General features: G+C 74.1%; 3 protein-coding genes and 1 non-coding gene across 9 annotated transcripts; 2 read left to right on the forward strand and 2 right to left on the reverse strand.

The window, feature by feature from the left end:
- Positions 1 to 150: 150 nt before the first annotated feature.
- On the reverse strand, positions 151 to 9,747 carry SLC5A6 (solute carrier family 5 member 6). 5 transcript variants are annotated; one of them, XM_063330848.1, is made up of 16 exons: positions 9,611 to 9,747; positions 3,866 to 4,323; positions 3,495 to 3,560; positions 3,355 to 3,406; positions 3,174 to 3,241; positions 2,907 to 3,061; positions 2,558 to 2,698; positions 2,279 to 2,408; positions 2,078 to 2,166; positions 1,875 to 1,987; positions 1,709 to 1,776; positions 1,539 to 1,625; positions 1,238 to 1,422; positions 1,039 to 1,142; positions 828 to 949; positions 151 to 722 (listed from the first exon to the last, which is right to left on the reverse strand). In XM_063330848.1, the coding sequence occupies exons 2-16, from the start codon at positions 4,193 to 4,195 to the stop codon at positions 576 to 578; spliced, it is 1,857 nt and encodes a 618-aa protein (XP_063186918.1). In that variant the 5' UTR covers positions 4,196 to 4,323; positions 9,611 to 9,747; the 3' UTR covers positions 151 to 575. The 5 variants fall into 5 exon arrangements, with proteins under 5 accessions (XP_063186918.1, XP_063186917.1, XP_063186916.1 ...); XM_063330847.1 differs by lacking the exon at positions 9,611 to 9,747 and adding an exon at positions 6,757 to 6,864; XM_063330846.1 differs by lacking the exon at positions 9,611 to 9,747 and adding an exon at positions 6,757 to 6,821 and having other exon boundaries at positions 3,866 to 4,518.
- Positions 6,804 to 9,401, forward strand: ATRAID (all-trans retinoic acid induced differentiation factor). 2 transcript variants are annotated; one of them, XM_063330851.1, is made up of 7 exons: positions 6,804 to 7,118; positions 7,705 to 7,835; positions 8,069 to 8,140; positions 8,307 to 8,378; positions 8,559 to 8,680; positions 8,784 to 8,884; positions 8,987 to 9,378. In XM_063330851.1, exons 1-7 carry the CDS (start codon positions 6,819 to 6,821, stop codon positions 9,089 to 9,091), a joined length of 903 nt encoding a protein of 300 aa, XP_063186921.1. In that variant the 5' UTR covers positions 6,804 to 6,818; the 3' UTR covers positions 9,092 to 9,378. The 2 variants fall into 2 exon arrangements, with proteins under 2 accessions (XP_063186921.1, XP_063186922.1); XM_063330852.1 differs by lacking the exon at positions 7,705 to 7,835 and having other exon boundaries at positions 6,838 to 7,118; positions 8,987 to 9,401.
- Positions 9,492 to 12,170, forward strand: LOC134513767 (uncharacterized). Its single transcript, XM_063330933.1, has 4 exons — positions 9,492 to 9,531; positions 9,645 to 9,771; positions 9,875 to 10,471; positions 11,903 to 12,170. Exons 1-4 carry the CDS (start codon positions 9,492 to 9,494, stop codon positions 12,168 to 12,170), a joined length of 1,032 nt encoding a protein of 343 aa, XP_063187003.1.
- LOC134514014 (U1 spliceosomal RNA) lies at positions 10,051 to 10,214 on the reverse strand. The gene has a single exon (XR_010070601.1). It is a non-coding gene; the product is annotated as a U1 spliceosomal RNA (small nuclear RNA).
- Positions 12,171 to 12,250: the final 80 nt, after the last annotated feature.

Below are 12,250 nucleotides of genomic sequence, written 5' to 3' on the forward strand. Positions count from 1 at the left end.
CAGCCACCCCCCCCCCCGGCTGTGCTCGACTGGGTCCCCCGGTGGGGGCCTCCTGTGGCTCAAGGGGACTGGGGGGGTCCCACATCCCCGCGGGCTCCGGGGGGGGGCTGTCTGCAGGGGGGGGTCCTGGGCTCCTCCAACACGTGCGCTCCAGAACCGTTTATTGGGGGGGACAAACACAGAGATGGGGGACAGAGGGCTGGGGGGGGTCTGGGCGCTCGGCGCCCTGGGGGGTCTGGGCCCCCCCGTCCCGGAGCGGTGCGGTAAGGCACGTGGCCAGGCAGGGGGCACCAGCAACGTCCCAGCCTGGGGGGGGGGGAGAGGGCACCGCTCCCACTCGCCCCCACACCCCTGGTCCCAGAGCCCCCCCGGCCTGGGGGGGGGGGCTGGCAGCGTCCCCGGTGTGGGCAGCCGGGTGGGGGGCTCGGGGCCAGCCCGGTGTGGGGGATGCAGCCCACCCAGCCCCCCCCAGTTATTTGGTGCTCCCCGGCCGTGTCCGGGTGCCCCACGGGGGGGGCCCATGCCCCCTGGGGGGGGGGGCAGGTGGCTGGGACCCCCACGGCGGGGGGGGGGGCTCAGAAGGAGGTCTCCTGCAGGGTGTAGGCGGGGGCCCCCACCGCGCGGATGTACCCCTGTTCCTCCTCTTCCTCCCGCCGCCCCGGGGGGGGCAGGCCGTTGGGGACCCCCTTGCTCTTCACCTCGGCGTCCGCATGGTTGGCGTCCTGTGGGGACAGAGCAGGGGGCAGCAGGGGCATGGGGCGGGGGGGGCACTGACCCCCCCCCAGTGTCTGTGTCCCTGCCGGGGGGCTGGGGGCTGGGCCGCTCACCTGGTCGGGGAAGCCCCCCCCGCAGCAGAGCTTCTGCCGGTACTTGTGGGGCAGGCAGCACAGCAGGCGGGGCAGCACCGGGGAGATGGTGCGGGGGTCCACGGCCGCCGCCGGCGTCGGGCCTGGAGTGGGGGGGGGAGCAGAGCGGAGGGTGAGCGGGGTGAGGGGGGGCCCACTGCCAGCCCCCCGCCGCCGCCCCCCCGGCACTCACCGGTGACGAGGCTGACCAGGAGCCCCACCAGGATGACGGTGGTGGAGTTGTGGGCGCTGTACCACATGTAGGACAGGCTGTAAAACTTCTCCAGCCCCGTGGGGCTGGGGGGGGGACGGAGACGGGAGTCAGGGCTGAGGGCGGGGGGGAGCACGGAGCAGCACCCCCCCCATCCCGCAGCCCCCCCCGTCCCGCTCACCTGTGGGGGGCCGTGGTGGGGGCCAGCGCGGTGGTGGCCAGGATGGTGGTGAGGTTGCCCACGGCGGGGAGTGCGGTGCTGTTGGGCGGGGGGGCCCCCCCGGCCGCCCCCATGCTGCGCAGCAGGCTGCCGATGCCCACCCAGAAGGCCATGGCCAGGCCGGCCAGCAGCCCCACGACGGCACCCTGCGCCGGGGGACGGGGAGGGCGCTGAGCCCCGGCCGGGCTCGGGACGCCCCGGCCCCCCATCACTGCCCCCCCCCGCGGGGTCGGAGCCCCCGGGCGGGCGGGGGGACACTCACCGTGGGGTTGGCGCAGGGGAAGAACATGCCCAGGCAGAAGAGCCCCAGGAGCGGGCCCCCTACCATGCCGAAGATGCTGATGGCCGCCTGCGGGGACATGGGGACCTCAGCACCCGCCACCCACCGGCCGGGTGACGGAGCTGGGGGGGGCCCCCGTGCCCCCCCCTTACCTGCAGCACGGGGCCCAGCATGGAGGAGACGTAGGCCATCCCCAGGCACAGCAATCCATACCCAAGAGCTGGGGAGAGGAGCCGGGGGGGGTCACGGCGGTGCTGGGGACCCCCCACCACCAGCAGACACCCCTCCCCCCCCCCCGTGCCCCCCCCACCGGCTCACCCAGCAGCTTGGAGAGCAGCGTGGCCCGCGACTCCGACAGCCCGGGGCAGTGGGGCCGCACCAGGTCCTCCATCGTCACCGTGGCCAGCGAGTTGAAGGCGGAGGAGATGGTGCTGGGGAGGAGAGGGAGCGGGAGGGGGCTCGGCTGGGACCCCCCCACAGCCAGAACCCCCCCACAGCGCCCCCCCCCAGCCCCATCTCACCTGAGGGACCCGCTGAAGAGGCAGGCGACGAAGAGCCCGGGCAGCCCCGGCAGGTCCTGCAGCACGTCCATCACGAAGTACAGCACCAGCTGGGACGGTGGCGGGGGGTCAGCGCCGGCGGGGGGGGGGGGGGTGTCCGGGGGGAGCGGGGTCCGGCCCCGCGGGCTGTAGGACGGAGCGAGGGGGGTCCCGGTCACCCACCTGGTCGGAGGATCCGGGGCGCTGCGCGGGCGCCAGCGGGTGCTCCCGGTCGTAGGCGAACATGACGAGGCCGGTGAGGCAGCTGAGGCAGAGGACGATCTGCTGGCAGGGGAAGACGGCGTAGCAGGAGCTGCGGGCGCCGGGGGGGCGTCAGAGGCTGGGGGAGGATGGCGGGGGGGGAATGGGGAGCGACAGGATAGCGGGGGGCAAGGCCCGTCCCGTCTGTGGGACCCCCCCCCTCCTCCCCGGGTCCCGGTCCCGGCCCCGCCGCCCACTCACAGCTTGGCCTCCCGCTCGCTGCGGGCGCTGAGGTACCGCTGCACCTGCGCCTGGTTCACCCCGTACAGCGACAGCATCATGAAGACCCCCCCCAGCGCCAGCGTCCAGAAGGTGTGCCGCTGGAAGGGGTCAGGGTCCAGGCTGCGGAGAGAGGGGACGGAGGCGGAGGCGGGGGGGTGGCGTGTCACCACGGCGCCATTCCCACGCCGCGGGAAAGGGGGCGGCAGGAACGGATCCCACCCCCCCACCACCCCCCCATCATGCCGGGGTCCCTCTCCCCACGGCGTGGCGTGGGGTGCCCGGTGCCGGGGTGGGGGGGTTGACGGCACGGCGGTGCCGGGGGACTCACTCGATGCCGGAGATCTTGCCCTGCTGCTCGGCCAGGCGCCAGACGCGGGCCATGCCGCCCACCCGCCGGGCCCCCACCACGATGACGGCCAGCTGCCCCGCGAACATCACCAGCGTCTGGAAGACGTCTGTCCAGATGACCGCCTTCAGCCCGCCCTGCCGAGGCACGGCGCCCGTCACCCATCACTGCCGCCCCGGGGCGGGGGGGGGGCGGGCAGGGGGCACCCCACGGGGTGCCCCACGGCCGCGCGGCGGGGCTGGGACTCACCAGCGTGGTGTAGAGGGTGCAGACCAGCCCTATGGTGAGCACCGCGCTCCAGAGGTCAAAGCCCGTCACTGGAAGCGGTAGAGGCTGTTAACGAGCCGGGGGGGGTGCAGAGTGGCAGCCCCCCCAGGCAGGACGGGATCTCCAGCACGGGCCCCCCCCCCCCAGCTCCCGTGTCCCTTACCCGCGTTGAGGGCCAGCGCGGGCGCGTAGAGCACCACCCCCATGTAGATGACCTGCGGGGAGAGCAGCGCTGCAGCCGTGCACGGCCAACCCCCCCCCCGGCCAGGACCCCCCCACACCCACCCCCCCGGCCCCACTCACCATCTGGAAGATGAAGGTGATGGTGCCGAAGACCCGCACCGTCTTGTTGAAGCGCAGCTCCAGGTACTGCGGGGGAGAGGGCTCAGGGCACCGTCCTGACGGCCCCCGCGTCCCCCCCGTGGCAGCGGGGGTGTGGGGGGGTGCGGGGGCACAGCCAGCCCTGCCCCAGTGCCTCGGCTCCCGCTGCCGCAGGCACACGGGGGCAGCCAGCGCTGCCCAGGGACGGGACAAGCCGGGGTGGAGCACGGGGCAACGAGGGACCCAGAGCCGATGGCCCCGCCGGGCACCCTCAGCTCATCCCCCGGGGCCACACGCCAGCCTGTGCATGTCCCGTGTCCCCCCCCGTCCCTGCCCGGGACCCCCCCACTCACCTCATAGGTGCTGGTGATGCGCAGGCGGTAGAAGACGGGGATGAAGATGTGGGCCGGGATGAGCAGCCCCAGGAAGTAGGAGCAGCCCAGGAACCAGTACTCAGTGCCGAAGCGGTAGATCTCGGCCGGCACCCCCAGGATGGCCACGGCCGACTGGAAGGTGGCCAGCAGGGAGAGGGCGACGGGCAGGAAGCCCATGTTGCGGTTGGCCAGCAGGAACTCCTGCACCGTGCGCTGCCGGTCCCCGCTCAGCGCGTAGAAGAGCCCGATGGCGGAGGACAGCACCAGCAGCAGGGCGAAGATGCTGTAGTCGATGACGGTGAACTCCATGGCGAGCGCCTCTTCCCGCCGCTGCTCCACCGGAGCCGCCGCTGCCCGGCCGCCTGCACCCCGCCGGCCTCATGGGCACGCCGAGCCCCGGCGGCGCGGCCCGGCCGGCATCTCCCCAGCACTCGGAGCTGCGGGCGGAGGGACGGGTGTCAGCGCCCGACGCCGCCGGGACCTTCGCTCGCTGCTCTGTCTCGGCCTCAAGGACCCGGCGCGGGGGGGGGGGGCCAGGCGGGGCGAGGAACGTGCCTTTAAACCCTTCTCCTCCCTCCGGGAGGGACCCACACCCCCCCTTGGAATGCCCCTGCCAAGGGAAACAGGTGCCTCTGCCAAAGGGCACCGAGGCCACGGCTGTAAAAACAGTCCCACCCAGGCCCTGCCAGCCCCACCGAGCCCGGCAAACCGGCCCTGCGCCGCCAAGCCCAACACAACCGCCCCCGGTGCCGGACAGCCCTGCCAAACCCAACACAGTCACCCCCGGTGCCAGACAGCCCCGCCAAACCCACCGCAACTGCCCCCGGTGCCGGCTGTGCCGCCAAATCCAACCCAACCGCCCCTGGTGCCGCACAGCCCTGCCAAGCCCGGCAAACCGGCCCCGCACCACCAAGCCCAACACAACCGCCCCCGGTGCCGGGCAGCCCCGCCAAACCCACCGCAACTGCCCCCGGTGCCGGCCGTGCCACCAAACCCAACCCAACCACCCCCGGTGCCGGACAGACCCGCCAAACCCACGACTGCCCCCGGTGCTGGCTATGCTGCCAAACCCATTACAACCGCCCCCGGTGCCGCACAGCCCTGCTGAGCCTGGCAAGCCGGCCCGGCGCCGCCAAACCCAACCCAACCACCCCCAGTGCCGGGCAGCCCCCCAAAGCCCGGCAGCACCGCTCTTGCCTGCACCAAACCCAGCTGCCCCGGCACCACACAGCCCTGGCAGAGCCGCCCCTGGTGCCATGCCTGGCCAAGCCTGGCACAACCACCCCGGTGCTGGTGCCAGCCCCCTGCCCCGGGGGGGCACAGCCCAGCCATCACCACGCAGCCGCCCCCATGGCCACCCACGCGGCAGCCCCCAGCCCTGCCAGACCCACGGACGGAGCTGGTGAGGGCAGATGGACGGGCCGCGGAGCCTGGTCCGTGATGGAGGGGGGGTCTGTAGGGGCTGTGCGGCACCGGGGCTGGTTGGGTTGGGTTTGGCAGCACAGCCAGCACCGGGGGCAGTTGTGGTGGGTTTGGCGGGACTGTCTGGCACCAGGGGTGATTGCGTTGGGTTTGGCACCCCCACCCAGCCAAGTAGAGGGTGGACAGGGTGACCCCCCACCTGGCACAGCCAGGGACGGAGGGGCACTGCCAGCCCCAGAGCCCCCGGGCAGCAGCCGGACGGGGTGCACACCCTGGCACTGCTGGCACTGGCATCCCCCTGGCAACCCCCGGCTCCGTCTCCAGCCCCACAGAGCAGGGGGGTGGCCGGGCAGCCCCAGGAGCGGGGATGAGCAGAGACCCCCCCCCTCCGCATGCACCAGCGGGCACGGGGGGGGCACAGGGAGCCAGGAGTGCCGGGGGAGGGGGGGCACCGGTGGGGCAGGGGGTGCAGGGACGGCATGCTGCCGTGCCGGGGGGACACACACGGAGGCAGGGTGGCGGTGGGGGGCGGGCTGGCAGCCCTCATCCCTGCAGGAATGCCTGCCCGGGGCGTGCGGCAGCGGCTGTGCCCGGGCCTGCCCGTGGCACCGGGGCTGCACCGGCTGCGGGCCCCGCGCCTGCGGGAACTGGGTGAGAGGGCACCGTCCCCGTTCCCCTCCCGTCCCCGCGCAGCTCCCGGCCAGGGTCCAAGGTCACCCCGCCACATTCCACGGCGCAGACTAAACACGTCCCCGACGGCACCGCCGCCCAAGGCCCCGCACCCCGGGGGTCCCGGCCAGGGGCCCCCCTGCACCCCTGGGTGTCCCCAGGGCCCCTCCTGTCCCCTCGGGGGCGCTGCTGCCTCCAGCCCCGGTGTCCCCCCGTGTCCCCATCCCCCGGTGACCCGCTGAGGCCCTGCCGCCCCCTCCCCCGAGGTCCCCATGTCCCCGTCCCAAAGCCCCCCCAGACTCACTGTCCCCGGGCTGTGTCCCTGCTCCCCTGTCCCCTGCCGTACCTCCCCGTCCCCTGGTGTCCCCGGTGACCCCGCTCCCAGCCCTGCTGTCCCCGCTGTCCCCAGCCGGGGACCGGCCCCCCATTCCCTGAGGGTCCCCGCTGTCTCCAGTCCCCCGGTCCCTCCGGGTCCCCGCTGTCTCCGGTGCCCCCGGCCCCCCGGTCCCTTAAGGGTCCCTACTGCCCCCAGCCCGGGGACCGGCCCCCAGGTTCCTCAGGGTCCCTGCTGTCCCCTCCCTGCCCGGCCCGCGCTGTCCCCACCGTCCCCGGCCCCCCAGTCTCCGAGGGTCCCCGCTGCCCCGGCCCCCCGCTCCCTCAGGGGCCCCGCTGCCCCCTGCCCGGCGCCCGCTGCCCCCAGCCCTCCGGTCCCTCAGGGTCCCCGCCGCCCCGGCGGGTGTCGGTGACCTTGGCGGGGGCGGCCCCGCTGCGACACTCACGGGCGGCGGCGACCGGCGCGGCGGAGCCCGCGTGCGCCCCTGACAGCCGCCGGCGCGCCGCGATGACGCAGCGCCGCCCTCAGCCCGCGCGCCCCGATGGCGTCACGGGCGACCCCCCCCCGCCCCGTGCCGGTCCGCCGCCCCGGGCAGGTCACCGCGCCCCGGCACCCCCCGCCCCGGGGGGGATGCGGCCCCCGGCCCCCCCCGGGCAGCGCCGGGCTGTGCGCTCCGCCGAGCCCGCCAGGGGGCGCCCCGGCGCCGGGGGGCGGTGCCGGAAGAGCCCGGGGCTCGGCGGGGCCATGGGCGGCTTCGCGCTGCTGCTGCTGCTGCTGCTGCCGCCCCGGGCCGCCGGCGGGGCGGCGGTGAGCGGCTGGGGTGTCCGGGGGTGCCCGGGAGGGGACGGGGGTCAGCGAGTGCCCTGTCGGGTGGGGGAGTTGGGGGTGCCCGGGGGGTGCCCGGGGGTCGGGGGGGGGCTCCGGGATCGCGGGGTGCGGTGTCTGGGGATGCCGGGGGATCGGGGGGTGTCCGTGTCGCGGGGCTCCGGGACGGCCCGAGGGTCAGCGAGTGGCCCGGTCGCGGGGGGAGGTCGGAGGGTGCCCGGATCGGGGGGGCTCCCGGGGGGTCGGGGGTGCCCGACACCGGGGGGTGCCCGGGGGTCGGGGGGCTCCCGCAGGGACCGCGGGTCAGCGAGCGCCCACTCGCGGGGGGGGGTGGGGTGTCTGAGGCTGCCCGGATCGGGGGGGGGTCCGGGGGTGACAGGGGTGGCCCGGGGGTCGGGGAGTGCCGGGGGGTCGGAGGTGCCCAGGTCGGGGGGCTCCAGGGGGGGACTGGGGGCCAGCGAGTGCCTGGATCGGGGGGTTCTGGGAGTCAGGGGTGCGGGGGCTCGGGGGGTGCCCGGGTCGGGGGGGCTGGGGTCTGCCCATGCCCCACCAACTCCCCCCCACCCAGGTGTGTGGGCTCTGCCCGGGGCCACTGCGGAACGGCTCCATCGTGGCCCAGTTCTGCGCATCCCGGGCCGGTACCGAGGGCGAGGGGCGCTGCTGCTGGGAACGGGGCGCCCGCCCCGAGCGTCTGCTGGGGTACGGGGTGGGACGGGCGGGGGGTGCATGGGGGCGGGGAGGGGTGCACTGGGGGGTGCTGGGGCCGCAGAGAGTGTTAGGGGCCGCATGGGTGGGGGGGGTACAGGGGGGTGCCTGGCACAGGGGGGTCACAGGGCAGCTGTTGGAGGACACGTGGGGGGCAGGGGAATGCAGGGGGTGGGTGGGGGGCCAGGCACGCTGCCGTCTCTCCCCTGACTGCTGCCCCCTCCCAGGCTGGACCTGAGCAACTGCTCCCTGCGCAGCCTCCCCCCAGGGCTGGCTGAGGCCACCGCCGCCATCGTCCTGTGAGTCTGTGTGCCCCCTCGTGCCCCCTCGAGGGGCCGGGCCCTGGGCAGGCAGAGGGGTCTGGAGGGGGGGTGTCTGGTGGGACAACAAGACCTGCCTCGCTGGGGCTGGTGCTGTTTGTGGGTGGGGGGCGACGGCGCCTGGGTGTGCATTTGGTGTTTGCAGGGACCTGACGGAGAACCCCCTGACAGACCCCCCCAGCGGCTCCTTCCTGGGCTTCACCCTCCTGCAGCAACTGTGAGTACCGGGGTGGGGGACGGCACGGTGCCGGTGCCGAGCTCTGCTCCCCGGTGCGGTGCCGGTGCACAGTGACGGTGCTGAGCTCCGCTCCCTGGTGTGGTGCCGGTGTGTGATGCCGAGCTCCGGTCCCCGGTGCGGTGCTGGTGCGCGGTGCCAGTGCTGAGCTCTGCTCCCCAGCGCGGTGCCGCTGCCCCTGGAGTGCCCAGGCGGGAGCAGCGCCTGGGAGGAGGTGACGACGAGCGGGAGCAGCCGGCTCTGCCAGGGCCAGAGGAACCCCTGCAACGGCTCCAGGGAGCTCGGTACGGCAGGGGATGGGGCGCCCTGTCCCCAGCACTGGGGGCGGGGTGGCAGGCGGGGGGCGACCCCGGTGTGGCCCTGTGACCCCCCACTCTGCTCCACCAGCCTGGCCGTGCCCTGAGAACGCCGCCTGCGCCCCAGATGGCCCCGGCCTCATCCAGTGCCTCTGCGACAGCCCTTTCCACGGCTACAAGTGCCTGCGTGAGGTGAGCGTCTGCCAGACGGGACCCCTCCCTCACCGAGTGACCCCCAGCCGGAGCAGCGTGGGGGGTTGGGGGGCAGAACCGCTCACTGCTGCTTCCTCGCAGGGCACCTTCCCTGTGCTGCTCTTCTGCGGGGTCCTGGGAACCATCACCCTGTCCCTGTCCCTCCTGCTCTGGGGCACCCAGCGACGGAAAGCCAAGACCCCCTGAGAAGGGAGGGGGGGTCTGCGCCAGCGCCTCTGCTGAGCAGGGGGCTCTGGGGGCTGTGTGTCCCGGGGGGCTGCGTGTCCCGGGGGCCAGTTCGCTACGTGGGGGCTGGGGATGAATAAAGCCCGCAGCATCCTGTCCGTGTATCTGTCCGACTCCCTCCCACAGAGACAGGGCGCCGGCGGGGGGGATGTGGGACCCTCCAAGCTGCTCTGGGGAGCCGGCCTGGGGGGCTGGGGGCGCCTCCTTCCCCCACCCGCGCTGCAGGGGAAGAGCAGCCCCTGCCCCTGGGAGCCCCGGCCCGAAACAGCACAGTGCGGGGGGGTGGGACGGGGCAAATGCGGTGTGGGGCCGGGGTCAGGCAGATCAAACACGGTGAGGGGTAGCAGGAGACCCCCACGGCATGACACCACCTGCTGCGGTGAACGCGGGCACTGCACAGGGTGGGATGCGGGGCGCGGGACGCAGCGTGGGGCTGGGGCGCGGGACGCAACGTGGGGCTGGGGCGCGAGTGGGGCTCACCGGTATGACGACAGAGACGGAGGTGGCGGGTGAGGGGACGATGCCGGTGTTGTCTCGGTCTCAGCACTGGCTGACCCAGACCTCGAGGTGGGAAGAGAACATCCAGAGCCAGGAGGAAGGAAGGGACGGGCCCGGTGTCCCCCTGTGGTGCTGTCAGGAAGGTGAGAGAGGAGCCAGGGACCACGGGGGGTCCACGTTGTCCAAAACAATAATCGGAACTGTGCAGTACTGGGCAAATAAAAACACATCGCCGTCTGCGAACAGGTTGTTTTATTTCCTGCTGCGATGGATCCAGAGGTCCGTCACCATCGAGCCGCACACCCGGCACCCCGCGGCCCTGCCCGACGCCGGGGGTGGAAGCTCCCGGACGGAAGTCGACAATGGTACGGCTGCGGTGACGGAGCAGCGGAAGCTCTTTCATCTGTCTTTGACCAGAAAACCAGGGGAGAGCGCGAACGCAGTCCCCCACTACCACAAATTATGCAGTCGAGTTTCCCGCATTTGGGGAAATCGCAGGGGTCAGCACACCCGGAGTGCAGGGGATGAGCCTCGCCCTGGGAAAACCACCTGCCTGATCATGGTGTCTCCCCTGCCAGGTAAGTATGACTCCGCCCCGCACACAACGCCCCCCGCACCACGCCGCACGCACACACACCGCACGACGACAACCCCCGCCACACCCCGTGCCCCCCCGCACCACGCCGCCTCTCGCGCCCCCAACCTCGGCCCGGGCCTGACCCGCGCAGCGCCCGCCTTCCCCCGCGGACGGCGGCGGCGCGGCGGGAACGGCTCCCGTCATGCGTGGCGGCGGCATCTCATCTGCATGGACACGCCCCCTCCGGAAAGGCCCCGCCCCATCCCGTCGGAGCTGCTCTGCGGGCGGGGCGGGGCCAGGCTGGACGGAGGCCCCGCCCCCTCCCGGCGCGCGGCCGGTAGGTCCCGGGCAGCGACGCCCCGCGCCCGGAGCGTCTCCGGCCCCGCCGCGCTGCTGCCGGGGGCGCTGCCCCGGGCCCGCCCGCACCGGCACGGACCGAGACCGCTCCGGCCTGCGGGCGCCGCGGCTCGGCGGTACCGGGGCTCGTCTCCCCGCGGCCGGACCCCGGAACGGCGGCACCGCAGCCCCCCCGCCCCCTCCCGCGGCAGCCGGCGCGAGCGCGTCGGGGAAGTCCCGGCCGTGGCGCCGGTGGCCATGAGTCCCGGTGGCGAGAGCCCCGGGAGCCGGCGGGAGAGGCCCGTCTGTGCCCGGGAAGGGCTCGGGGCGTCGGCGCGGCTGAACTGGCCCCAGGGACCCGAAACGGTCCTCAGCTCTGGGAAAACGGCAACGATCCGCCTGGGAGCTGTTGGCGGGCAGTTAGAGACAGATGCCGCCACCAGGGACGGCCAACACGGGTCACAAAGGGACAGTCCCGTCTCACTGGTTTGATCGCCTACAATAAGGTCCCCCCCGGGGGTGACGGGACGGCGGGGGGTGCAGTTTTTCTGTAGCTGGCGAGGGGCTGGGAGGCCCGTCCTCTGGGGGCGGCCGAGGGCTCGGGGCTGGAGAGAAGGGGGCCGAGGGGCCACCTCATGGCTCCCTGCAGCCCCCTGAGGAGGGACGTGGAGAGGGAGGTGCCGAGCTCTTCTCCTGGCACCCGGGGACAGGGCGCCTGGGAACGGCTCAAAGCTGCGCCCAGGGAGGCTCAGGCTGGACACGACGAGGCATCTCTGTACCGAGAGGGTGGTCAGACCCTGGCACGGGCTTCTGGAGAGGTGGTTGATGCCCCGAGCGGGGCAGAGCTGGAGAGGCATTTGGGCGATGCCCTTAATGCCGTGCGTTAGTGTGGGGTCAGCCGTGAAGGGGTCGGGCGGTGGGACCAGATGGTCCCTGGAGGTCCCTTACAGCTGAACTACCGCCCCCTTACCCTGACACCCCCCCGAGGACACAGAGAACGCTCCGGTGCAGCCGCCGCAGTGTGGGCGTGGGGACAGGCAGAGCGTGGCACTGCCGGGGCTGCTGTGCTGAGCGGTGACTCCATGCCAGTTGAGCCGGCGCACGGTCAGCCGTGTCCCGAGACACACGGATGTGTCACGGTGTGGCCATCAGCCCGGTGGCTCAGACGCAGCTCTGCTGTGTTGTCACCCACCCCGTGAACGCGGGGATGGAGCAATGGCTGGGAGAGGCGCAGAGGCCCCTGGAGTGTCGCGTCCTCCCCGGGGAGGAAAGAGGAAGAGCCGCTCTCCCTGGGGGGAGCGGGGACGCGTCCGTGTGTCGTTGGGGGGACACAGCCATGCCGTCCCGCGCTGTCTCCCCAGGGCCATGCCGGGGACCCGAGGGGTGGACGTTTCCCGCGGTCCCCACCCGGGGCGGTGCCGCTGGTTTCCCCCGTCCCGGCAGCGCGGGCTCCGCCGCCGGCCCCGCGCGGTGCGGGCTCTGCGGGCGCGGCGGGGCCGGGCAGCGGCTGCGCGTTTGCCGCGAGCCGGCGGGAGCGGGGATCGAACCGTTAACAGCGAGGGCGGGCGGGGCGGGGCCTTGCTGGAAGAGGGCGTGTCCATGCAGATGAGATGCCGCCGCCACGCATGACGGGAGCCGTTCCCGCCGCGCCGCCGCCGCCCGCGGGGGAAGGCGGGCGCTGCGCGGGTCAGGCCCGGGCCGAGGTTGGG

The sequence above is a fragment of the Chroicocephalus ridibundus genome, chromosome 3, assembly GCF_963924245.1.
Source record: "Chroicocephalus ridibundus chromosome 3, bChrRid1.1, whole genome shotgun sequence".
Taxonomy (NCBI): Eukaryota; Metazoa; Chordata; class Aves; order Charadriiformes; family Laridae; genus Chroicocephalus; species Chroicocephalus ridibundus.